Here is a 27,765-nt window from a genome sequence, read left to right as displayed (position 1 = left end):
AGTACAGGGCTTCATTTCTTCATTCTGTCACCCTCTTTGCCTCTTCTCTCTCCTGGCCTATGTTTTCCTATTGCTTTATTTCTTTTTTACCTACTTCAATTTTACTTAACTTTCCTACTATTAACATATCATTTTCAGAAAGTGCTTAATAATAACAGTGTTTAATGAAGCAAAACAAATAACAGTACCAACAAGAATGTGACAGAGCTGCCTTACTGAAGTAAACCTATAACTACTTTTAAATTGTAACTGATAAAAACTACTTGGATAAATTTTAGGTATGATTAATAAATAAACTGCTTTATCTGAGAAGTGACATCTATCTCCAGATACAGACAATGCAACAAATATTTCTTACCAATTTTTATCAAGCAAAAAGGACATACCACTATTAAAAGACAGACCCAATTCTTACATGAAGAAAAGGAGCATCCCATATTAGCAATCACAAAAATTTCATAGCCAAACTGGTTAGTAATCTAAACCTTCTTAATTTAATGAAAGAGTAAATATAAATACTTCGTAAATATCTGTCACATTCTCTATTTACTCTACAGCAGAAGTCAGCAAAATACAGTGCATGGGCCAAATTTGGCCAACCATTCCAAAGTTTTATTGGAAAACAATCACATCCACTTACGTACTGTCAATGGCTATATCTACACCACAGGGCAGAGCTGGGTAGTTGCAGCAGAGAGAACATTTACTATCTGGCACTCTAAAGCTAATCCCTGTCCTATACTAAAATATAACACACATTTTCTGAGCACTTACCATGTGACACACATTATGGAAAATATAGGAGATGGAAAGACGCACGTTTTCTGCCACCAAGTGGATTACCATCCCCAGGTGAGAGGGAGTTGGAAAGCAACAGAGAACTGTCCCCCCTGAGCCAGCCCCAGAAGGATGTATATTTTCTATGACAAAGTAAAAAGCCATCCAGGCAGAGGACATTACATGACGAAAGAAAATGATCATGGTTGTGAAAATGCAGGATACATTTAAAGGACATGTAGTTCTGAGGCTGCACATGGTACTATACAGTAGCATTCTGACACACAGCAGAAGGTAAACTGGAATAATCTGTGAAGTTTTCTAAGTCTTGCTGCAGAATTGGATATTTTATAGGTAAAAGAAAATACCAAAGATTTTAATGAAGGGAAGAAAGAAGATAAAATTGTCTTAAGAGAATTGCAGGGCTCCCACCAAGGGGTACTTAAGTTTTGAGTATCACCTTCTTAGTTCCAAATGACTGATGGATAAAGCAAAAACAAAAAAAGAGAGAGGAAACAAAAAGGACATAAGCTTGAAAAGATAAACAGCTCCACATATCAAAACAGAATAAAAATGCAGAACAGTGACTGAGACTGAACCCATGGTCAAGGTGGACTCTGGGTCCCAAAGTAGTTGAGCATGCAGCTTCTACTAGATCACTGAAAATAGCAGGTGTTCAAGATAAAGGGGGAACAGAACCATCTGATGAATGAAGAGGCTGAAGTGGAGGGAGCAGGGTTTCTTCTCCATCCTTTTCAAAGAAAGAAGGTTCAAAATAAACACTAGCAACTGTTCAATGAGGCTACTGCCCATTAGAAAGCCATGGGTCTGGAGGATATACTGCCAGGTCACCTCTGGTTTGCCTAGATCTGCTATATTCCATATTATTATGGAGAATAAGACCCATCTCTGGTCTTGGGAATTAAACATTCCAGACAAGAATCCATAAAACAAAAGTTTAAAATTAAGTCAAATGAAATAAAAATAAGAATAAAAATTAATGAAAGACAATGAAATAGGAAAATTAACAAAGTAAAAGAGTGGTTAATTGCAATAAAAATATAGTAAAACAGAATCCTAGAAAGATTTTGCAAGTTAAAAAGAGAAGGCATAAAAGCAATACTAAGAATTAAAAAAAATTTTTTCTTTGGTAAAAGAAATATCATTACTAACTTTATGCCAACAAATTTAAAACCTTGAATGACATGGAAAATTTCTCAGGGGGAAGAAAAAAAGAAAAATCCCAATTCAAGGAAAAACAGAAAAACTAAAATATTTATTACTATTAAAGAAAAAAAATCACTTGATTAAAATCTTCATGGGGGAAAAAGAAGAACATCAGGCCAAAACACTATCATAAGTGAGTTCTATCAAACATTTAAGGAATGGATAATTCCATCCTTACCAAAACTGTTCAACAGAATATAAAAACAGGGGGCATTCTTTGATTCATTGCATGAGATTAGCAATAACTTGAACATTAGAACCCATAGAAGATACACAAGAAATTAAAATATTAGGCCAATTTTACTTTGAACATAGACAAAAAACTCTAAATAAAATTCTGGAAAATAGAATCCAGCTACGTGTGTGTGTGTGTGTGTGTGTGTGTATCAAGGCCAAAAATGGCATCTCAGAAATTCGAGAACAGTTTAGCACTAAAAAATCAGTTAATATAATGCATCACAACAACAGATTAAATGAGGAATCTATATGCTCAATTTAATAAACTCGATTAAAAGATTCCATAAAACTGAGTATTCATTCTTAAAAAAAAAAATCTTGAAACAGAATATTTTGAAAACTCTATAGTAAATATCATACTCAATGGTGAAATGTGCCAATACTGCCAATAGTCAGGAGCAAGATAAGGATGTCCACCATCATTGCTTCTATTCAATATTCTACTTGAAAAGGCAGGGAAGGGAAGAAAACTGCAAAAAAGGAAGAAATAAAAAAAAAGAAACTACAGAAAACAAGACTAATTAATAAGTTACTGTAAAATTCCAGGTGATGATTCCCTGAACTGGGTGGCAAAAATAGAAAGGAGAATAGTAAGAAAAACTGAGACATTAAAAAATTATACAAGTCCATTAATTTAAAAATGTCCAAGTCTTGACTTAGTAACTAAATTTTAGTCTATTGAGAACATGATATTAACTGAAAAAGTTAAAAGCAGGAGTATCAAATGAAGGGAAATGAAATCTAATATCTATACTACACAGTAATAAAATATAAGTGGAGTACCTAAGACTGTATCTTGTTCACACTGGATGCAGAAAAATGTTAATTTCTCTCCCTCAATTTTTCTACTTGACAACATTCTTCATTTATTCCCTCTTTAAAGCAATTTGACACTAGCCACCATACAACACAACAAGACAGTAGTAATACAAGTGATAAAAAGAAACAAAATGTACTTACTGGTAAAAAGAGTACTTCGTGAATTTTCTTTTGATGATTCCTTGGAGGATGATATGCCAACATGTACAATAAAAATGTATGGTGCATCTTGCCAAGTTTTCAATGGATCATGCATTACCTACAGTGGAAAGAAGACATCAAATCTTCCAATCTTAAGAATTGAGAACACAGGTTAATTACAAAATATAAAATTTCATTCCAGAGTGTGCCTAGAAACATGGTCAATTCCTTCACTTTTACTGATTAACACAGTAGGCAAAACAAACAGGCTTACAGTGTGATAAAGTAGATTAGATAATAAATTACTCACATATAACTTTTAATGAGGGAAACCTCAGCTTAAATCACTAAATTGAGTCTCTGTTGTAGCTCAGCTGGTAAAGAATCTGCCTGCAATGCGGGAAACCTGGGTTTGATTCCTGGGTTGTGAAGATGCCCTGGGGAAGGAAAAGGCTATCCAGACGAGTATTCTGGCCTGGAGAATTCCATGGACTGTGTAGTTCTTGGGGTCACAAACAGTCGGACACAACTGGGCAACTTTCACTTCACTTCACTTTTAACCAAGTCATGAAAGGATGCCAGGTTGTATTTTACAGAGATATCCCAAACAAACTAAAGAAATTTAGTTTAAATCACCTGGAAAAAACCACCAATAATGACATCAGTAACTTATAAACACCAATTCCTGAATCTGATTCCCTTCGTTCAATGCCCTTCTCAGGACCACCACAGTTTCTGCTAACAAGGTCTTATATTTATATAAAATATTTGATCTTAGCTAGGCTATATGAAAAGCCAAGAGTCACTGTCCCCCAAAGTCAAGGAAGTAGAATTAATAGCCACCATGCTTGTGGAACTGGTTATCTATTCCAAGGCCAGTTAGTCTGTGCACAGCCTTAGCAAAAAGCCACCAAAGGATTTGTTGCCTTACATACCAGAGAGACTATGGTCCTTCAGAAAAGCAAGACTATAACAGAAAGACAAGATAAACACAGAAAATGCTTGGCTGCTTCTTCCTCATGTCTGAAAGGAGGCACCACTACTTAGACTTGCAATTTTTTATTTTCTGGTCTTAAAAGGAAAATTTTTACTTTTAAGTTATTGAAGCAAATGTTCACCAACACAGAATTCTTCTGAAACCAGAAAAAAAGATCTAAAAACAAATACATCTACAAGAATATTCACTACAGCACTGTTTCCAACTGCAGGATAATGAAACATAAAAATGTCCAAAAACAGATAATCTAATAAATTGCAACATATTCATATAATAAAACTCTATGCAGTCATTGAAATAACAATGCCATACAATATTTACTGAACTGGAAAGCTGTCCATCTTATATTGCTAAAATTTTTAAAAAGCTTCAATATAGTACATAACATTCTCATTTTTAATTCAATATAAATATGCAAACAGACAAAATACTAGAAGATAAATGTTTATAATCTATCAGTGTGTGGTAGTATTACAGAAGATTATTTTCTTCTTTTCACTGATGTATATTTTCTAAATAGCTGACAGTGAACAAGAAAAAGCCCAATGGATGCTGTTTAAAAAAAAAAAAAACAATTTAATGAAGCTTACCATGCCTAACTTTTTAGGTTAAAATTTTGTACAACTATAATCAGGGTAGGGAGAGTGGGGACAATTCCAGAATGGCAGAATAAAGATCCCTGAAAATACACTCACCAGTAAAAGCAACAAGAATATGGGTAAAAATTATCAAAATCAACTGAAGACTTGCAACCCATCTGAGATCTGTTTCCTCAAGAAAAGAACCTGAATTTCAGCAAGAAAAGCAAGCCTGTAGTGGTTTTGTTCACCGTAACTTCTTGACCTTTTTCTAAGCTCCTTAAAACCAAAGTTCTCACAATTTTAACAGCTGTGAAAAACAGAAGTTTGGCAGCCAGTGGAAAAGTCTGGTGGTCCCCTAAAGCCCATTCGCTAGAGCTGTCTGGTAGGTGATGAAAAGCTCCAATCTCAGGTGTATCTTTTACATGATCTGATTTCAGAGCTCATTCAGTGGGAAGGACCCTGTACTGAGGGAGTTTTCGAAATACTCAGCAGCAACTGTGAAAGATCACAGCTGCCTGAAGTGACATTACCAGGTGAGGCTATCAAGAGGCTGACTAAAAACTTAAAAGGAAAATTTGGAAATAACATGTCCATAGGGGTTTTGAAAAGCTTCGAGATATTCCTGGAAATCTAGAAGGCTCCAAGTACACTCAGGGCTGGGCACATATGTGCCAAATGGTGCACATGTGCCCAATCAAGACCTGAGTAGGCCCTAATTACTCACCCCCACTGATCTCGAGGCTCTATACAAGAAGCAAGTAAAAGTTAAGACAGAGTTCGAAATTGTGAAAGAAGCCAGACATAGGTCACAAATTGTGAGAGAGAGAACAGTGGTTGCCTAGAGCTGGAGGAAAAGAGGAATGAGGAGTGACGGCTAAAGACTACATGGTTACTTTTTGGGGTGATGATGTTTAGAATTAAATAGTGATTGGTGGTCACAGAACTAAAAACCTCTTAACTGTGCATTTTTAAAGGGTAAATTTTGAGATATACTCTTCCAATTATAGTCTATCACAAGATAATTTTAGACGGAGTTCTGGAGTTTAAGAATCTTTCTTAAAAGTTTCTTACTATTTACAAATAATATTTATAGGGTGGTAATTACAAAGCAATATAGACTGACTGTAGCAAACATGGAAAATATAGAAAACACAAAGAAAATAAAAATCACTCACAATATCATCCAGAGATAACCATTATTAACGTTTTGGTATATAGCTTCCATTCTTAAGTTTCTTTTTAAATGTAAGCACAAGATAAGAATTTAAAGTAAACAAACATAAGAACACTAAAATATGTTTGATGCCCTAAATTCCCTACCACACTTACAGTTTTGTCTCCAGTAAAGGTAAGATTTGTTCCATTTTCCTTAGCCTGAAACAGGAAAAAAGAAAATTAGTAAATTAATTCAGAATTTCTACTTTACTCTCAGAAATATGTAACAAGAAAAACAATTACCTCCTGTCTTTCTCCTAACAGAGGCAATCGATGCACAAAATCTCCAGAAAAGCTCTATGAAAGATAAATAAAACTAAAATTAAACAGGTATAATAGCAAAACAAAAACACAGCTCAAAATCCACAGAAAGTTAAAGCAAAACATAGTATAAAAGTAAACAAAATAGTATGACATTAACAGACAAAATATTTCCATTTAACCACAAACAAGTGAATAAAACCTTGCTGGGAACTAAAAAATAACAGCAAACCAAACTGGCCACTCAATTTTTCTATAAGATTATAGATAATGTCATTCTTAACAAAACCTTAGATGGAAGATACATAAATAGGATAAATGGATATCAAGTTCCCCTCTATTTCCAAGGGTGGGGAAACTGTGACTCAAAGCTATAAAGCTTTAGATACAGAAATGGGATCTGAGCCTGACTCTCAACCCTAGGATCCACTGCTTGTTCCATCACAACACACGCCATGCCTGTTACAAAACCTCCACTAATTATCTTTCTTTCCAGTTATCAGCAGAGGAAGCATTATCCTTCCTGAGTAATTAGGTCATGTTACATTAGACTGGAGGAAGAAACCTTATCAACAGGGATTTATGCCAAAATCCTGGAAAGCTTATAGCAGATATAAAGTAGTGAACCTTGGGAAACAGTATATAATAGGTAACTTTTCACAATCAAATCCAAGAAAGGCCAACCAATCCTCCTAGGCTAAAGGATAAATTTGGAAAACCAAAAGAAAATCCCCTAGTCAACATCATACTGTGACTAGCTTTCTTTTTCTACCTTACTTCCACTATTCTAAAGCTATTTTCTTTTTCCTTCAAGACTGTAAAATCTATACTATGACAAGAATGCAACCGATGTATTGACAGTTCAAATTATCAATTACTTCATTTGCTCATCAATTATTAAGTAAAAGAGTTTTTATCAATAATCTTTATTTGCAGTAGCTAAAGAGAAAAGCCTAACTTTCCATGAACTCCTTGCCTCTTCAAGGCAAGCTGCTAAATAATTTGAAGCAACATTTAAATGCAATAAGAACAAAGCAAAGGCTCTAGCTAAAATGACTATTTTCAAACCTATATAATGTATAATTTTATCCTACCAAAAATCTTGGGTCAGATCCTACTTCTAAGAAAAAAGAATTTTATAATAAACTCCATTTATATGATTACATACATGTAAGCATTAAAATAAATGACATTGGCAATTCCCTGGTGCTTCAATGATTAGGACTAAGTGGTTTCAAAAGCAGGGGTCAGGTTCAATACCTGCTCAAGGAACTAAGATCCCACAATCAAGTTGAAAAAATAGAATAATAAATAGAATAAAATATACAGTATAATTCACCTCTTCCCCTTTATATAAAAAAGGTGTAAAATTCAATCCTTTGATTTCAGGTCTATAGTAGTAAAATCTAAAAATGTTGATTTTTCTGAGGACATATCAACTAGATGAGATAACAAGAGAATTTAAAAAAATGAAAGTTTCAAAAGTCCATCAATGGGTGAATGGATAATGTAGTATAAATGTACAATGCAATATTATTCAGCCTTTAAAAAGAAATGAAATTCTGATACATGCTATATGGATGAACCCTGAAAACATTTTAAGTTAAAAAAGCCAAAAAACAGTGTATGATTTTACTTCTCTGAGATATCTAGAACAGTCAGATTCATGGCAAAAGAAAGCAGAATAGCTATTACCAGGGAAGTGGGAGTAGGGGGCTGGTGTTATTATTAATTGTTAAAAAGTAACCACTTAAGATGATGAAAAAGTTCTGGAATTGGCTAGTGGTGACAGTTGTACAATAATGTGAATGTATTTATGTAACTGAAAGGCACACTTAAAAATGGTTAAACTGGTAAATTTTGTTATGTATATTTTACTGCATTTTTTAAAAAGTGGGGCATTGCTTTTCACACACAAAGGAAAGCACATCCTCTCTTTGATGAGAATATTTAAGTAGCTGACTATGTACCAATCAGAACGTACTTCTAACCTATTTCTGTCAGAAGAAAGAACTGAGGAGAAATGGACATCACCAAAAATACAGGTATCATATTTTTCACCTCTTCTATTTCCCTTGAACAACTATCAAATATTACCTGTGCTTTAAAGAGTTCACTGCAGTTCTGGAACAATTTTGATGATGTTTCATATTTCCCAGACAACCCTTTTTTTTCCTTAAGGTTTTCCAAGTATGTGTCCACTTCTTCCAACTGGAAAATAGAGAAAATACCAAGTATTTAACTTAGTTTTTACATGAAATATTTAAAAGATAACAAATAGATTGTCTTAGGTACGTATATAGTTTAGGATTTGCTATTTTTAAAATTAATATCAGATAAAGACTATATATTAGTATTCAAGAATCTAACAGTACTCAAGTACAGAATTCCAGTCTATGACTCTAGAAGGAGAGGTCCTCTAAAAATTCCAGGAAGATGTGGGAAACTGTCAGAGTCCAGAGGGTTTTGTTATAAGAAAATATATTTACAAGAGTTCCTTGACTCAATCAACAATACCAACAACAACAAAACTTGTGCTTATAAGCTAGATAAGCCAGAGTACAAAACTGCTGCAGCCATTCACAGCCCACTATTAATACTCTGAAAAAGTTCATCATTTCTGTGGCTTCATCAGTTCTGTGATTCTTCTCCCATACCAAGATCTCTAATCTCACCCTCTTTTTTCCTAAGCTGCAATTTCACACTTCCAACTATCTGCTTATTATTTCCATAATTCTGTCCTATGGCAATTCAAAATAATTTTTACATTCTTAACTCTACTACTCATGAGGACTGAATCTGCTAAGCTCTTGACCAGTTTTTATCACAAGCTTCAACTGTATGAACTTTTTAACTATAAATGTAACTAGTGATTGACTGATTAGGAGAAAAGGATCAATGATATTTCAAACCATACTCTAGAAATACTTCTCTCTAAATTTTCCAATCCTTTTGGTCCTCATCACGGGGCTTCCCAGGCAGTGCTAGTAGTAAAGAACATGCCTGCCAATGCAGGAGACGCAGAAGACCCAGCTTCGATCCCTGGGTGGGAAGATCCCCTGGAGAAGGGAATGGCAAACCACTCCAGTATTCTTGCCTGGGGAATTCCAAGGACAGAGGAACGTGGCTGGCTAAATTCATGGGGTCGCAAAGAGTCAGACATGACTGAACGACTAACACAGTCCTCATCATACCAACCTTACCCAGTGTTCTATAACAAAAACAAAACAGTCACCACCAAAACCCTAATACTGGGTAGAAAGTAAAAATGCTTAAGGTTTAAAAAACCAACTGGATGGTAGATATTTTTTAAAGACTAGTACTTTATTTTTCAAAAGAAACCTCAAGAATGTAGGCGAAATGTAAAAAATGAAATAATACAAACAGCTGGATGAAAACAGAATAAAAAAATCTATCCAGGAGCTGTGTATCTTCAATGCTCAAGTACATTGTACTACAGCAATTCTGAAAGTGTGGTCCATGGACACTTCCATGCATCTAAGAGGGCAAAACTATCTTCATTGTCGTCATCTGTTATTTGCCTTGTGCTGATAGTGCAAAAGTAATCATCCAATTACCTGAAAATACTATTAAAATACCATTCCTTTTCCAACTACATATCTGTGTGAGGCCACATTTTGTGCATACACTTCAACCAAAATAACACATCACAACAGACTGAGTGAAGAAGATATAAGAATCTAGCTATCTTCTACTACACTACTGCTGCTGCTGCTACGTCACTTCAGTCGTGTCCGACTCTGTGCGACCCCACAGACAGCAGCCCACCAGGCTCCGCCATCCTTGGGATTCTCCAGGCAAGAACACCGGAGTGGGTGGCCATCTCCTTCTCCTAGACATTAAATAAGAAGTGAAGTCACTCAGTCGTGTCCGACTCTTTGCAATCCCATGGACCATAGCCTACCAGGATCCTCCGTCCATGGGATTTTCCAGGCAAGAATACTGGAGTGGGTTGCCATTTCCTTCTCCAGATCTTCCCAACCCCGGGATTGAACCCAGGTCTCCCGCATTGTAGGCAGACACTTAACCGTCTGAGCCACCAGAGAAGTTCAGACAGTAAATAAAGAGAATTGCAAAAATATAAAATAACACCACTGTACCCAGTTTTTTGAAAATTAATTATTTTTCATTAAAAAAGGTGCTTTTTATATTAACATGCAATGAGTCTATCATTGCTATTTTTAAATAAATTAATACATATTTATGTATTTTTGTTTTAATTTCTAATATAGTAACCCACATGAATAAAGGCTTTTTGGGTATCTACAGCAATTTTTAGGAATGTAGCAAAGTTCTGAGACCAAAAGTTTTGAGAACTGATAGTACAAGTATGCCTAAAATTGGAAAGTATAATTCCAGTTCCAGTTCTCCTCCATAGCTACATGACACTCCACTACCAGGTGGGGACCCAAGATCTCTAAATAAACTCAAAGAAAAGTCTGTAATTTTATGTTCCATACCTTGAAGTTGTAGATTTCATTGTAACAGTCAGCACTTTTCAGATACCACGTTATATTCAAAGATGCATCACAAGGCTCTCCATCAACTATAAAAGAAATCTCTGTGAATAAAAGATGATTTGATTGCCAAAGTATGTTTCCTAAATTATTACCCCATATCCCATTTCCTGCTAAACCAGGATACTTATAAGACCATCCTTTCTCCAAACAGAAGGTAATGAAGTAATAAATTTCAGTTGTCTATTATCATATAAATATTTACTAAGCAAAGCACTTAAGTACACAAAGACACATGGCATTGTGTTAGGCCAAAGAGGGGAACAGAAGGGAACAAATTACTGAAGACTCTTAAGAAAAGTCTTAAAAAAGATTCTAGCTGAAGACTCAAGGAATAACAACATTGGAAATGTCACAAGACAATAATGGAAATAATTTCACTGAGGGAAAACTTCAAAGTTTAACCCTTCAGAGACCTTAAATGGATACAGAAGAACTATCAACAAAAAGCAAACCTGGCTGAGGAAGGCAAGAATAGCAAAAGCAAAGATAAAAGAATATTAGATCCTTTTTAAAATCCACCTTAAGAGAAGCCTCAAGGAACCTCATGAAATCACATAAGTCTCACATAACTTATTAAACATAATTTGGAGAACAATATCCTAATGAACCAAAGCTTAAGTCTGAAGACTTGGGAGTCTATTAGATTGTCATCCTGGGGGAAGTCAGTATTCCCTTTTATCTTTATTCCAGCAGAAAATGAAAAAACATACTAACCATACCTACTTCGTGCAAATGTGACAAAGGTAAACACAACTATATCTAGGAATCTACTTTTGGTTCTTAAGAAGCACACCTAAAATTACAACCTTTTCCTTTTCTCTGTTTGAAGTGGTTTTCTCAAACTAATTTTTAAGTGGCACAATTTTATAAGGCTTAACTAAAATACACAGAAAATCTGATGTGTTGAATAGAATTTATGGAAATGCTAAAAAGGATACTGCAATCTCGTTATGAACTACACAGAAGAATCAAGAGAAGGAATTAATTAAAAACCAGTAAGAAAAATCCCCTAAAAAGGAGATTTGCAGGGAAACGTGCCTGCAAAAATACTACTATTTATGTTAAAAGACATAGAATTTTAGGGGGACCACGCCTCAAGGCTTGTGGGATCTTAGTTTCCCAACAAGGGATTCAACCCTGGCCCTTGGCAGTGAAAGCTCAGAGTCCTAAACATTGGACCACCAGGGAATTCCCAAGACATAGAACTTTAAATGAATGGCTTTAAGGGACAATGAAAATGGTCCTGCCAATTTCAAGGAAATCTATAGTGTACCATACCCATAAAAGCACAAAATCAGAGACAAGATTAAGTATAAGAAAACACAGAAGTAATAAAGTGAAAGACAATTTTAAGCCCCAACTCCTCTAAAAACAAAGAAACATCAACATTTCAAAATACGCAGCTTGGCTAAAAACCACTACAAAAACCATTAGAACAGAACACAGGTAAAAAGAAACCGTACATAATAAAAAGGACAGACTAGCACACAGGCTGTCAGGCTATTCCAAAAGACAAAATACTGCTATCCCTAAAAGCTCTTCTTTTCTAGTAAGAAAACCTCACAAGAAAGACCAGTGTGCCATAGTAGATTTGATTTAAATCAAACTTAAGTCATTAGCAAAGAGATCATATTTTCATGAAAACAGTATATTCTTCACAGAAATTCTACCTGACCCCCCCCCGTCCCACTAGACTGTAAACTCACTAAAAGAAAAAGTCTTTTCTATCACTTCTTTTCTAAAACAGTGCCTGGCACATTAATATGTGTTCAATAACTACTTACTAAATGATTAAAAGAATAAAATCATCCAACTATGACATAACTTTGCACTTTCACAAGGAGAAATATGCATAGGAACACACATGGACGTTCTGGATTTTTAGTCCTGATCTTGAAATGGAGCTGCCCATGATCATGCATTCTCTAAAAATAAAGCCAGTTTCAGAAATAAAAGGAAGCTTTTCTATAATAAACAATGGGGTATTCTCGATTCAGATACACTGGCTTTCCCACTGGACAGACTGGTTTTGTTCTACATAATCCCTATTTCCTGGTAATTATTGTTGAGCTTCCTCTTTCAAAGATCCAAGTGGTAAAATACTCCTTCTGCAAACAAGAGCTTTACTGAACATATTTGTGCAGAGCCAATGGTCTGACAAACCTAGGTCATATGTCCAATAAACTTCTAACAAGCACACAAAAACAAACTCAGCAGTTACCTCTATGACTCAGAACAGATTAAAACCCATGCAGTCGACCAAAACAACTTATCTACTATATACTGCAAACACCAGAAAAACAAGAGAAGAAAATAAAGTTCACAGAAGTAAGTATTCTGAAGATTATTCAGTGAAGGACCTTAGTCACACTATATAAGTGTATACCTAGATAGTGCTGAACTATTAAATTTCAGAATTTATGTTGAGTGTCAATTATCAGAGGTAGAAAATAGGTAATTTAAAAGTTTAAAGATCACTCAAAAACTCGAATAAAAACTTCATGAAATGCAAAAACTCACATTTCAGGAAGATAGTGGTATTTTTGAAGAGGATCTTTCCAAAACTAAAATAATTTTTCGCCTGCAAAGATAAAGGAGAGATAATTAGCATAAGTATCACTTTAATTCAGAAGGCAGAATATAACTGATACAAAAACATAAATTTATAAAATGTTGAAGTTAGTTTTCTTAACACACACACAAGACATCAATATCCTTCCATTTAGTAAAATCCAGTCATAACAAAACTGCAGGATTTTGCTGCTTGGTGCAGAGACATGATTTTTTTCCCCTCAGGCCATGAAGCAAGGAAGGCTTGCTAGAAGGAAGGCTACTAAAAATCCTAATCTAACTTCAATCTTTCTGGAAGGTATTTCTTAATCAGTTAATTCCCTTTACTCACTAATCACCGTCCAGAATAACCCTTCAGTGCTTCAAATAAACTATTCTATGAGCAGACAGCCAGGTTTAACTATCAACCATTTTACAAATAACATGTAAATACCTAAAACCGAGAGCCTGAAGATCTTCACAAAATGACCAAAAGATGTAATTCTTGCCCTATCAGAAGCTCAAAAAAGATTTAGGCAATATGACCAGTTAGCAGAGCAGAACAAAAAGGCCACTGTGGTTTTAATAAGACTAATGCTTTTGGGCATTTCCAGCCAGCACCTGATCTGTCGGCTCACAGGACTACAGTTCTTACTCAAATGGGGTTTCGAAAGGGCGATAAAAGGCAGAAAGGATCAACCAATCTAGTCAATTGTCCTTAAGAAAGACTAACTTACCATAAGAAATTTTAGCATACTGTTTACTCCGTTTTGAACATTCTCATGTTAGAATACATCATTTTAAATGCCTAGGCTTCCCAATTACATGGCAGAGCTTAGATTAACCATTTCAAAGTCCAAACGAAATCAACCAACTTCGTAAGTAGAACTATCCATTAACAAAAAAGTGCAGAGGAAAACCCCAGAAAGATGTCTATTTACATATACCTCTCATCCAAGCCGAGGTCACAAGATTCTGCAAAACTTCAGCTGAAAGAGAAACCATTCCCCACCTATACATCAAGTTTACAGGTCTCCAGTCTGTCAATGAAAAGTTCTCTGACTCTGCTAATAAGAAACCGATCCACAGCCACTCTGAGCTCCAAAAATGACCCTGACATTCCTGCTAATCTACCCACAGAAGCGCACGGCTTCCCGCTCCAGGGAGGTGAGTCCCCGTTAGGTAGCTACACCGACGCTACCGGCAATCCCACCCCTTTGGAAGCGAACTTTTGTGGAACCTTCATGGACTCCTTGGGCCGCCGTAGCCCCACCCCTCGTTCCTCCAGTCTCAGTTGTTCCTGAAGTGAACACTCACCGACGGTATCGGAATGTGCCACTTGGATCGCTCGGCAGCAGCGACAGGTGCCGGCCCTACACTGAAAAGCGACAATGGGGACGTTCGAGCACCTAGGAGAAGAAGAATGACAGGCACCACCTGCAGCCACGCAACCACCGCCATCTTCACACCCGTGGAGTGCCTACCGAAAGCATTTCACCTTCTTCCGGTTCGTCCCGCCCTCTTCCGGCTCCGCTCTGGGGGCGGGATCATCCGGGTCCTCACAACCTCTGGGGGCTTGTTTGTTTTGCGACTCAGAGGCCCCGCCCTCAGGCAGTCGTCACGGCTTAGAGGCTTTAGACCTACTGCGCATGTGTCGTCCTGTCATGCTAGTCACCTTGGATTGTTAGGATGATCGCCAAAAGCTACCACTGAGGCTGTCGGCCCTTCTCTCTCCTAACCCTTAAAAGGGTTTGGGGACCAGGGAAGAACCCAGTGTGGCGTTTGGCTTTCTCCTCCTTCCGTTCGCCCCAGTCCTCGTCCCTTCTGAGTCAAAATCAGACGCTGGGGCCAGAAGTCTGGGAAAGCCGTAAGTCTGGCTGCTTATTTATCGTGTAGCAGTGAGTTCTTCGGAGAAGGCAATGGCACCCCACTCCAGTACTCTTGCCTGGAAAATCCCATGGATGGAGGAGCCTGGTAGGCTCCAGTTCATGGGGTCGCTAAGAGTCGGACACGACTGAGCGACTTCACTTTCACTTTCATGCATTGGAGAAGGAAATGGCAACCCACTCCAGTGTTCTTGCCTGGAGAATCCCAGGGACGGGGGAGCCTGGTGGGCTGCCGTCTATGGGGTCGCACAGAGTCGGCCACGACTGAAGCGACGTAGCAGCAGCAGCAGCGAGTTCTTAGATTTCTAGAAGTATTTAGGCAAGCACTGGAGTTTGGCAGTAGTGGAGTATAATCGATTCCTAAAATAGATGGTGTAGTCGATAACCCCTTTTAAAAGCCCCTTCTAGTCCAGAAGAATATGATGTAGCGTTTGGCAGGAAAACATCAACCTCCAGCACGAACCGGCCGGCACTTCCTACTCGAAACTGAAAGCCAGGAGAGGGCAGGTCCGTTTTCAGTGTCTGCGGCGTGACCCTCACTGAGGTAGATGTGCAGAAGCCTCGCTACAATCCCGCAGGCCATCTCCATTTCCAGGTTCTCACGGTCTTGATTTTCGTCCTCTAGGGCTCTTTGAGTACACGCCTCCTCCGCTGTTAAAACCTTTTTCGGTTCCTAAGGAAGGGAGCTCGTCACCAACCACTCATAACCAAGAAAAAAATTGCCAAATAAATCTCTGTAGAAACGGTAGCTGGAGTCTAGAAATCCCAGGAGAAAAGTGTCGATTTGTCACTCCTTAAGGAACTGCAAGTCCCAGAAACTTGGTGGTGAAGCGCTGGTTATTTAGAAAGACTGACAGTCTAAAAGACCGCCTGAAACCTGAGACCCTGTGAAGTGACTGGGAAGCCATGGAATCAGCTGAGAAAGAGGAAATCAGGTAAAGGTCCAGTGGTCCAGCAGGAACTGACTCCAGGGTCTGCGGAGGCAGGGGATAGATAGTACCTGAAAACAGCATTCTGGATTTGAAGATTTTATTGAGTGATTGATTGCACATCTTATTTGCGTGTTTTATGTTTGTGTACTTAATTTCTATCCTTCTCAATTCCCCAGGGAATTAATTGATATAAATAGCCCCGTATGAAATACTTGCAGGATAACTCTTAATACATGAATTTCAAACATGCTGCTTTCCAAGTTTAGCTAAATACACCTCTTCCTATATCATTGCAGAGTTCATTCTTCAAAACTGAAAAGAGATTGCAAATTTCTCTAATCTTTACACACTTGATTAAAAGAAACGGTGACAAAGATTGAGTCAATGAAGGATTTGATTACTTCTGTGATAAACCATGGCCAAGGGTATTGTCTGGGCTCATTTTCATAATATTTTGAAATTAGTGTTCAGTCATAGCTTTCTACACAATCATGGACATGCCTATTACAGATGTGTTCATTATGTGTCTCCATGAAAATCACTGTGGTTTTATTTCTTTACTTAGAGCCAGTAGTTGTTTTAATTGATGTATGTTAAATACATGTCCTGAAGTATATGTACATCTTGATCATGTTCTCTTCCAGAAACAGCTCTTTTGGAAACTCAGTTTTAAAAAACATTGGCCCCTAAATTGTCAGCATCATCTTAAAAAGCAAAGGATTTTCCTTCTTCATCTGTTTGTATGCTTATTCTAGCACCTTACGCATGCCTCTGTTATAGTGTTTGTCAGACTGATTTATGATGTTGGTTAGGATCTCAAAGAAAGCTTGAATACCGTCCTTCATATGTTCCTCACAGCCCAACACTAAGACAGAATATTCTGAAAGTACTTTGTTGAATAAACAGGTGGGCAGGTTGTTTTTATTGCTTTGGTTTGAGGTTTTTTGTTTTTACTTCTTCAGATTTTATTGTTTTAATCATAGCCTTCAGTCATTATTTTTAAAGAACCCTTTCTCATAAGTGACAGTGCTCTTTTTCTTTTGCTTTCAGAGAAATCCCAGAACTTCATGTTTTGTCGTCTACCTTGGGTGGTTTACTAAACAACATTATAAACACATCATCGTATTATGTTATGGCCTTGATACAATTTGGTATCACAGTGATTTATGTCCCACGTTTATATTATAGTTAGAGAAGGTACAAAAATTGGATTCACACACCCAGTGTAAAACAAATTTCTTAAAATGTCTTTTTATTTAGTGTTGAAGATGAAGCTGTGGATAAAAACGTTTTCAAAGACTGCAGCAAGATTTCGTTCTACAGGTAAGGAGAGGAAGTGTATGACCTAGGCAAAACAGTTCTAAAAAGATTTCAAAATTGATGTTTATTAAATTTTTGAGAACTGATAGACTTTCTGAGGAAAGAGTCAATTAGAAAATTCAGTGATCAAAGAGTTTATTGACAGGAGACATTGACTTTTACTACTTTAACTTACTGTTATATTATTTTATAATTAATATGTTACTATTAATTATAATTAATTATATTGTATAGTTATATATTATAATTAACATTACTATGTTAATAAATCCACTATTTTTAAAATCAGTGTTTTTAAACTAATATTAAGTTTTTGAATCTTTGAAGAAATAATACTTTTACATGCTTCAAAAATCAAATACTATGAAAAGAAACACATTGAAGAGTTACTCTCATTCCTGTCCCCTTTCACACCACTCCACACCTTCCCCGTAAGTAACCAGGTTTATTCATTTCTTATTTCTCCTTCCAGTATTTCTTTTAGTGAATGCATATATTCTTATATCACAACTATTCTTACACCATATAGCTTTCTATCTATGCATGTATGATCAGTCACTTAGTTGTGTCTGACTCTTTGAGACCCCCATGAACTGTAGCTCACCAGGCTTTTCTGTCTATGGAATTTTCCAGGCAAGAATACTAGAATGGGTTGCCATTTCATACTCCAGGGGATCTTCTTCCTGACCCAGGGATCAAACCCGTGTCTCCTACCTCTTTTTTCCCCCCTGCTTAATAATTTATTCTGAAGGGCTCTGCAAGAATACATGGAGGCTGTCCTTTTCACAGCTGTATAGTAGTCCATTGGGTAAATTATATTATAATTTATTCAGTCTCTGTCCTCTTGCTAGACTTTGGGTTGTTTTCAGTCTTTTGCTATAATGTCACTGCCACAGGAAAAAGCTATACATATATCAGGACTTCCCTGGTGGTCCAACGGTTAAGACTCTATGCTCCCAATGCAGGGGGCATGGATTCAATCCCTGCTCAGGTGATCCCACATGCCACATGGTATGGTGTGGCCAAAAAAAAAAGAAAGCTATGCATATGTCATTTCCTATACATGCAGGTCTATTTATAGGATGAATTTCCAGAAGTGGGATTACTAAGTCAAAGAATAAATGTATTTGAAATTTTCACTATTACTAGGTATCCCTCCATAGAGATTGTGTCATTTTACACTCCCGTCACCAGTTTATGATTGCCTGTTTTCCCAGAGCCTCAACAAATATTTCTTTAAAATCTTTTTTTTTTTTTAGTGTCTACCCCTATGTGGTCCTAAAACTGAAGTCAACAAACATTATATCATACAACTCTCCAATTTATTCACACTACTCTAGAGGTAGAAAGATCATATCATTTTAATTCTGAACAGGTACCTTAGAAGGAATTCTATAGTGAACTCCTGGTCACCTTGTCAGACCACTAGATTATATTGGATTTCCACTAGAATTTATTAATAAGTTTCTATTAAAGTGTACATTTCATGGAAAGAGGGAGAGAAATCAACAAGCTAACAAATGTCACCTATGCAAACTGCCCCTTGGGATTTCCCTGGTAGGCCAGTGGTTAAGACTTCATGTTCCCAAAGCAGGGAACACTGGTTCAATCCCTGGTTGGGGAACTAAGATCCCACCAAAAAAAACCTGCCCCACCTTCTCAATAAAGGGGACAAAATACCACCCTTGAGCAGTGTTATGGTGAACAATTTTACTAGACTCTTATTTTGTTAATTGTATTAGCACTCGTTAATTTTATTAGCTCTCTAAAGTACTTCTGTTAGTGCTTTATTGAAGTACTAATATACTGCCTGTGCCCAGTTCACTTATTATTGAAGTGAAATCTTAATAACTTTCACATGGTAATATAGTCTTTTGGAGGTTGAGTCACAAATCATTCTCGGGCATCTGTATACTTCCTATCTGCAGGCGTCAGAAACAGCTGCTCTCCAAGAAGTCTACCTATCGGGCATTACTGGACTCGGTCACACCAGGCGAAGACAGTGCCAGGTTCCAAATCATCAACGAACCAGCAAAGGTGAGAAAAAATATTTTCTACAGACAATTCTTTGTTTCTATATGTATTTGGGTTGAATGAAGTGAATTTCTACAAAGCCTAGTTAAACTATGTTTGCTTCAAAAATAAACTTTGTGAGAGAAGTCATGCTATCTCTTTACTATCTTCACAATGTTACTTTAAAAGTAATATGACTGTCAACATATAGATTGCCTTGTAGCAGATGCTTTCTTAGATGTTTTACAAATATTATTTCCTTTTAATTAAACTTTAGAAAATACCTAAGAAGTACATTGTATTGTCCCCAATTTTTAGATAAGGAAATTGAAGTCTAAAAGACCACCCGCCCAGAGTCATAGCTAGTAACCAGAATTTTCACCTGTGACTGTAGACTCTGTCAAGTACCTGTGCTCTTTCTATCACTGTTAACACAATTTATACTTAAGCAAGGCCCAGATTCAGTGACTGTCCAAACCTCAACATGTGAGTGAACAAGAGGAACGATGGTCTCTGCTGTTGAATAAGTTTCAAATGTTCCCTTAGCAAAGCTGCTTCACTCACAGATCACCACAGTTCTTACATACTGAAACATTAGAACAGTGTCCTAAGTGCTTTTTCTCATGTCGGGTTTTCACACTACTTCTCGTGGGCCAGTCACAGAGGAAGTGCTGTGGGCTGAGCTCAGAAGTGTGGCTGAGCTCACAAGTAGCTGATGCTTCCAACTTGACCCTCGCTTCAGATCTTTTCCCATCTTCTAGAGGTGTCCTAAGCTTCTAAGGCCTCCCAGACCAATCTGGTTTAATTGGTAATTCACTGAAGAACATAGGTAAAGACATGCAGTCTCGGTGCCATGCCAGCTTAGATAGTAACTCCATCAGCTCCCTAACAAAGCCCAGTTCTGTGGAGCAGACTGAGAAGACATCCCCACTTTCACTGCAGCGTTGTGAGCAAGCTCCCTGTGGTGCTGTGTCATGTGCTGTGCAGCATTACACCAAGGAATCCCCTCAGAGAAGACAGAACCAAAACTGCCCCACAACATTAGGGCATTCTCTGTAACATTTGTAAGGCCTTTAACTTACCCTTCTCTTGTAGCTCAGTTGGTAAATAATCTGCCTTCAGTACAGGAGACCCGGGTTTGATCCCTGGATCGGAAAGATCCCCTGGAGAAGGAAATGCAACCCACACCAGTATCCTTGCCTGGAAAATCTCATGGACACAGGAGCCTGGTGGGCTGCAGTCCATGGGGTCACAAAGAGTCAGGCACAACTGAGTGACTAATATTTACTTACAGTTAACTTAGCCAGTGAAGTGAAGTGGAAGTGTTAGTCACTCAGTCATGCCCAACTCTTTGTGACGCCATGGACTATATAGCCTGCCAGACTCCTCTGTGCATGGGATTCTCCAGGCAAGAATACTGGAGTGGGTTGCCATTCCCTTCTCCAGGGCATTTTCCTGACCCAGGAATTGAACCCAGGTCTCCTGCATTGCAGGCGGATTCTTTACTGTCTGAGCCACCAGGGGCAGGAGGAGCAGTGGCACAGTGAGGAAGACTACTTTCCGTATGAAGTTATAGAGATTTTAGTCATTTCAAAGATGTAGAATCTGCTGACATAACTTTCTTGCCTGAATTCAAAACAGGGGCTAGAGTCATGTCAGCAGTTCTGTCTTCTCTGTCACCACCCCCTGTTCCCAGCTTCTGGTTATGCAAGGATGCATTTGTGGTAGCAGCACACTTTGTCCATTTCTCCTAACTACACTGATGGGATGGTTAGCCTTTCTTCAAAACCTAGTGCTGCTTCTTATACCACTCATCTCTTGGCATCTGTCAGACCTTTGAGTTCACAGCTAATGGTACCCTCAAAGTCACAGTTCCTTGACTGCTGATCCAAGTCTCCCAAACTTGGCATCCTTTTGTAGCCGAGTTTGAAAGCTTTTCATGGGAAAACATGGGATAGCATTAATTTATTTCCTAGCGAACCAACCACCATTTGCACATGGTTTAATAGCCAGTACCCAGCCAGGACCCTGTATGCAGCATCAGCAGAAGCAGCTGGATCCAGGAAATGCAAGGAGTCCACAAGAGACCTTCCTGGAGTCAGTAGCCCTAATACCAGCAGCCAGGTCACTTCCTTTCGCATTTTTCCTGTCACTTGCTCTTTTCCCTACTTGTCTCCAATGTGTCTGGCCCCAGAGAGCTGCAGCTGTGCTGTGGTCAGGGCAGGAATCCCTTTCCATTCTTGGGGAGGTTCAGTCTGCTGAGCACCTTAACAATCCACTGTCTAGATGACACATGCTGAGGCAGAGTATATTAAGGCACTCAGAATACCAATGTGGGCCAAAGTGCAGCTTCTCAATGCAGCTCCATACCAATGAAGTGAGTGGTGGACCCTCTCACACGGCTTCTTAGAAGACTATTGGTGAGTTTTTTTGTACACACCTCTCTTTGGATCCTGAACATGAGGGACAGTGCCATTCAGGTCAGGTGCTAGAACCAGAGCCCACCAGATCTGTATGCTTTCAAAGAAAAAGAAGCTGTAGTCCAGGAAGACGCACGGGAGCTTAGCACAAGACAGCACGGGACTCAGAAGGGAGCTGAGGAGTCAGACAAGCAAGGGCAAGCGATCTGGGATGTCAGCAGCACGGCTCCCAAGACTAAGAACTTTGAGGACCTCGTGAAACAGACTCCACTTTCAGTTATTGGAATTAACAGGGCTGTGCAGGAAATCCACACACTCTGATCTCAGACAAATGCATGTAAGTGTATGTTTGGGGAGATCACCCTCAAATTCTGAGCTGAACTTCATTTTAATGTATTTTTAATGTCCTCCTTGTCACTTAGAATTGAGATGACTAATAGGACAGAGGATGAGATGGCTGGATGGCATCACCGACTCGATGGACGTGAGTCTGAGTGAACTTCAGGAGTTGGTGATGGACAGACAGGGAGGCCTGGCGTGCTGCGTTCATGGAGTCGCACAGAGTCGGACACGACTGAGCGACTGAACTGAACTGAACTGAATAGGAACTTAAGGTTTTTGTACCCTCTCTGCTTGTTAGGGACAACAGAGATTCAGATAGTAATTTCTAAAGTTGTCTGAACCTTGTATCCTGCTCACTGCATAGTCAGGGAGCCACCGCTAGTGGTGGTTTCTGGGACGAGATGGGTGTTTCACGGGAGATTTCAATTAGGATATGGTATGGGTGTAGTCTGGAGGTTTTTTAAAAAGCTGCATATATCCACTTGCTCAAAATGATAGCTTTTTATTTCAGGTTCAGAGAGACAGAGCCCCAAGTCTAGGAGGATCATATTCAGCTCACAGCTGCAGTTCTCAGATTTCACTGATGAGGCAAACCCAGCCCTCTTCGTGCCTGCCTACCCCACCCCATTAAAACTCTTAAAGCAATGACTTTGTTGTCGATGTCTGTTGTTAATGTTTGAAATTTTTATTCCCAATTCCCTTCCCCCAACCTGTCCCTTTATAATCAACCAGGAGACAGAACCAAGGTTCATTCAACCTTTTTCAGCTCACACTGTCATAACACTGGGTGTCTCAACAGACATTTCTTTCTCACAGTTCTGGAGTCTGGGAAGCCCAAGATCAAGGTTCCACTCCTGGGTGCCACCTCCTTTCTGTACAGTTGACCCTTGAACATATAGGGCTTAGTGGTGCCGACATCCCCATGCAGTGGAAAATCCAAGTATAATTTCACAGTTGGCCCTTAGTATACATAGTTTTGCATCTGCAGATTCAACCAACCAATGACCATGTGGTACTATAGATTTATTGTTGTTGTTGGCCACCCCACTCAGCATGTGGGCTATGGGGTCTTAGTTACCTGACCAGGGATTGAACCTGCACCCCTTGCAGTGGTAGCATGAAGTTTAACCACTGGACTGCCAGGGAAGTCCCTGTAGTATTTATTATTGAAAAAAAAATTATTATTGAAAAAAATCCATGTATAAAACAGACTCACACAGTTCAAATCTCTGTTGCAAGGTCAACTGTATATTCACATGGTGGTGGTGAGTATACCTAAAAAGCACTGCTAGTGAGGCTATTTGCAACCGACCTATGTCTTTGACCTATTATGTTGCTAATTTTTGCTCTTTTATGACATAAATGACCATTTGGCAAAATGTTTGCTTTGCAGTCTGTTTGCAAATTTTCACCAGAGACAACACTTCTAGCAGCTTTTCCAAGAATGCAAGGAAATCTCTGAGCACCTCCATGAAATTACCCCTTGCCTCTTCATCTAAGCCTCATAAAAATGAGACTTTGCCCAACCAGCCACCTCCTCAGCTGATGAGGAACAACTGCCACTTGTTATCCAGGATTATTTCTACAGAAATGGCCAGGAACAGGCAAAATAGTTTGGAATCTATCTAAGCAATCAGAAACACACCTGGACAGGCTAATTGTCCTTGAAGACAGGCTAATATCCAGTTTAACTTGCCAGTGTTCTCTGTAGAAGATCAGTGCTTACAATAAACCAATCGGCTGCAACTGAGGAAGGAGCAATAAGTCCCCTACAGCTATTTTAATGAACTCTTAAACCATTCTCTGAATCCTGGGAGATCTTGACCAATAGCTGGGAAAGGTCCTTGCTCACTCTTCCATGCCTTTTACATTAGCTTTCCTTACAGTGTAGTAGAGAGACCTAGTGCCAGAGGAAAAGCAAGATCCACCCATCAAGGAATAGTTGATGAGGTCATAATTTCCTTTGTTAATACCCACCACCATTTAAATATGTGTTGTAGGGCTCTTCTGTTAACTCAGTCACAGTCTCTACTGGTTCTGGGTGAAATTTTATTTTTTAAATGTAATATAATTGTGATAACTCTGCTGCTTGAATATATAAACAAGGATGTTTTTACCAGTGATTTTTTTATAATTTGTCTATTTTTTTTTCTTATAACCAAAGAAATAAAAACTAGACTTATGGATTGCAAAATACCAGGTTTTATTTTTATTGAGTATGGGAGAAATAAGATAGGAAATGGGAATTTATACTCTCCAGACTACAGAGGTAAGCCTCAGTGAAAAACCAAGTAGAGACTTGTAGTACTAAAATGAACTTCCAAAATGTATTCCTTTCTCTGATAATTTATTTCACTTTCTCTGGTAGGAGAGATTTACATATCTTAAATGTTTCTAAGGGAGCAAAACCCATGCTGTCTCACCTTATTTAAAATGTTTAAAAGTTTTATGTTTCTTATTTTCCATAAATCCATCTTGCTGTAATTTTTATTGCTGTAATCTGTGTATCAACACTAAATAATTCTGAGTTTAAGCAATCTAACTTCTGTAACAATGTATTTTTCATCATTTTAAATCATTAATAGAGATTCAATAATTTATTTGGAAATTATTTTAAAATAAATGTCCAAACAAGTCTCTAGAGAGCAGGAATATTTAGAAATTCTCAATGTTTTAGACAGAAGGATATAACATTTATGTCCAGACTTTTTGATGGCCAAGTTTTGGTGGAAGAATTGGGCAATAACTGGCAGTTAAGAAGCCCAGGAAAGTGCTTTATAAACTGTCATCCACAGAGCCCTGAGGTTTCCGTGGAGGTGTCTCAGGACTCAGTGCAGGGAGGGGAGGGGGCTCAAAGGTTGAGGCTCTGAGCTTCTTTCTGCTGTCTTCAACCCAAGTAGCTTTACTTATTGGACTTCTGAGAGTACACTACTGTTAATTTTTTTAAGCCAGTAAAAACAGATTTAAGGTCTAAGGAAATGAAGCTATGTTGATGATAATAAGGAATGTGTTGGTAATAAGAGATAAGAATGAACTTGGATATTGACTTTGAAAAGGGTTACCTATTAGCAAAATTGGTTTGCTTAAGTAAAACTGAAAACAAAATGGGGCTTTGACACTGATACATGTGTTTGCTTGCATAAGATCATATGGGAAAAGCAGGGTTATTGCTACTTTTTCTCGTATAATTAGGATTCTTTCCTAGGCTGTAGCCTCAAGAACAGAACATACCAAAGTCTCTGGTTTAAAACGTAAATTTTTAAAAGAAAGTTACTTTACTAAAAATTGGAGGATCTCTGAGTGCATAAACTGGATTCAATATTGGTTAATCACACATAGGCAGACAACCTGTGTGCCCTCTGCTTAGGATGTTCTTGCCCCGTTTTTGCCTACCCAGAGTCCTGCTAATTCCTGAAGGCCCTGGTCAAGTCCTTCTTCCTCCAGAGAGATGCCCCAGACCCCTTTCCTTACAGACAACAATATTGCCCTTCCTTGTCCTGGCACAGCACCGTTCTTGTCCTGTCTCAGCACTTATCATAAAATACTTTATAGTTACTACGTATGTGTTCCATCTCCTTTAAATTGCACTCTCCCTAAGAGTTTAGCCATCCTTTTCACAGCCATCAGCACATTACATTATTAGATTCCAAATAAATGTTAGCTGAATTAAATTTGAGAGACTAGTGGAAATATATGTCTAATTTGGGAAAGAATACATACTCTAATAGGATTTCAGTCTTACATTTGAACACATTTTCAAATCTTAGAATCCTGATGGCACACTTCAAGTAAAGATATACAAAAGAACATTAAGCATATAAGCAGTATTACATATGATCGGGGGTGGAAGAAAGGGGGAGGTATTGGTCAAAGTGTACAAACTTCCAACTATAATATGATGAACAACTTCTGGAGATTTAATGTACAGGCTAGTGATTGTAGCTAATAGTACTCTGCTATATACTTAAAAGTTGCTAAGAGAGTAGGTCTTAAATGTTTTCACCACAAAAAGGAAATGGTAATTATGTGACTTGGTGCAGATGTTAGCTAATGCTATGGTGGTGATCAGTTTTGCAATTTGTAAGTAACAAATCAAGGAGTTGAGCAACAAACTTATACATGTCAATTGTTTCTCAATAAAGCTGGGGAAAATAATTACTGATAACTACTGCATCATAACCCTATTTTATAATAAGAATGTCTGTAAAAGAACTCACAGCCTATTTACCACTTATACCTGGTCACTCCTCAGTGTCCTGTCACTGCTTAAGGGCCCTATTTCCTGTACTCTGAAGAAGCAAGGTTCCAGTAACATCATTCGGGGGATTTTATTTTGCTTTGTTTTTGGTTTTTGATGCTGATTTAATATTCTCCCAGCTTCCTATATCTTACTTGCACCACATCATACGTGTTCTGTATTACCTCACCCAGCCTACCCTTCTTAGCTTTTCATTTAACAGACATTATAGTAACAATACATGGGGCTTCCCAGGTGGCTCAGTGTTGAAGGATCCACCTGCCAATGCAGGAGATGAGAGTTTGCTCCCTGGGTCAGGAAAATCCCCTGCAGGAGGGCATGGCAACCCATTCCAGTATTCTTGCCTGGGAAATCCCATGGACAGAAGAGTCTGGTGGACTACAGTCCATGAGGTGGCAAATAGTTGGACATGACTGAACAGGCTTGCACGCACACAGCCCTGGAACACATAGGAGGTGTTTGTTTCTACTATAGGTAGAGCCAGGCAAGTACATTTATAGACTAGAAAGCCTTTTCCTTCATGATTGCCATTGTTCACCAATTAGCTTGCCCTGTAATAATCTAAACATAGTTTTCTAATTATTGTAATTTGTAGAGCTGACCTAGGTAAGCTGTTGAAACCAATCTCATGTATGTGTTCCCAGGTTCCACTCCTGGCTGAAGTTTGTGGCATAGAGGGAAATATTTTCAGACTTAAAATCAATGAAGAAATACCCTTGAAACCCAGGTATGAAGTTCCTGATGTCCTCACAAGCAAGCTAACCACTGTAAGGTAAGCCAAGAAACATGCTACCTGGAATACACCCTCAATATGTTCTTCTATCATACCTTGAGTAGCAGCTTTTGTATGAGTCTCATATTTTGTGTTTCAAAGATCCGCCCATTTGCAAAGTTAGTTTTTAGTTATTTTGGAATAAATTTATCCATTTTAACGTTATCCATTCTGTATTCTCTTCCTCTGCCATTTGACTCATCAGTACTTATTAATGAAGAGAAGCAGAGCTTCTGATCTCTTCTCTCCTCCCCACAAAGTAAAAAATTTGTCAACAGCAAAGCAGAAAAGCTATTTAATTGACTCACTCAGATGAGCAGCAGGGCTCCAGGGATTGAAGGTACTAGCTGAACTCCCAATGCTTACAGTCATTTATACAGTTAGACTGGCTCACTTTTAATTAATGGCAGTCTCAGAAGTCTAACATGTAATTTGACTTAGAGTCAGAGTTAAATTAATAATAAGTTTCTAGGTGG

General features: G+C 38.1%; 2 protein-coding genes across 56 annotated transcripts in view; one reads left to right on the top strand and one right to left on the bottom strand.

The window, feature by feature from the left end:
• The window catches only part of TMEM87A (transmembrane protein 87A), a 38,870-nt gene extending 24,046 nt beyond the window's left edge, over positions 1–14,824 (bottom strand). For 5 of the 14 annotated variants that reach the window (XM_086321752.1, XM_086321756.1, XM_086321743.1 and 2 more), the window contains exons 1-7: positions 14,664–14,824; positions 13,317–13,377; positions 10,737–10,822; positions 8,353–8,466; positions 6,238–6,291; positions 6,109–6,153; positions 3,202–3,319 (exon numbers count right to left, since the gene is read on the bottom strand). In XM_086321752.1, the coding sequence (XP_086177878.1) occupies positions 3,202–3,288 (87 nt within the window). In that variant the 5' untranslated portion in view covers positions 3,289–3,319; positions 6,109–6,153; positions 6,238–6,291; ... (2 more) ...; positions 13,317–13,377; positions 14,664–14,824. The other 9 variants (XM_086321753.1, XM_086321757.1, XM_086321754.1 and 6 more) reach the window with 6 other exon arrangements.
• The window catches only part of GANC (glucosidase alpha, neutral C), a 74,459-nt gene continuing 61,408 nt past the window's right edge, over positions 14,715–27,765 (top strand). For 27 of the 42 annotated variants that reach the window (XR_015134878.1, XR_015134890.1, XR_015134893.1 and 24 more), the window contains exons 1-5: positions 14,843–15,213; positions 15,858–16,167; positions 17,425–17,487; positions 19,413–19,521; positions 27,162–27,289. Coding sequence is in view for 17 of the 42 variants with exons in the window: in XM_086321708.1 (XP_086177834.1) it covers positions 16,139–16,167; positions 17,425–17,487; positions 19,413–19,521; positions 27,162–27,289 (329 nt within the window). In the remaining 25 variants the exon portion in view is untranslated. Of the gene's footprint in view, positions 15,740–15,857; positions 16,168–17,424; positions 17,488–19,412; positions 19,522–23,652; positions 24,454–27,161; positions 27,290–27,765 lie in introns of those variants that run through there. The other 15 variants (XR_015134886.1, XM_086321707.1, XM_086321694.1 and 12 more) reach the window with 9 other exon arrangements.

This window comes from Bos grunniens, chromosome 10 (assembly GCF_055505025.1).
Source record: "Bos grunniens cultivar Pamir isolate PY7600 chromosome 10, Bosgru_T2T1.0, whole genome shotgun sequence".
NCBI classification, from domain to species: Eukaryota; Metazoa; Chordata; class Mammalia; order Artiodactyla; family Bovidae; genus Bos; species Bos grunniens.
The sequence above is the reverse complement of the archived record's forward strand: the minus strand, read 5'-3'. Positions and strand labels throughout refer to the sequence as shown.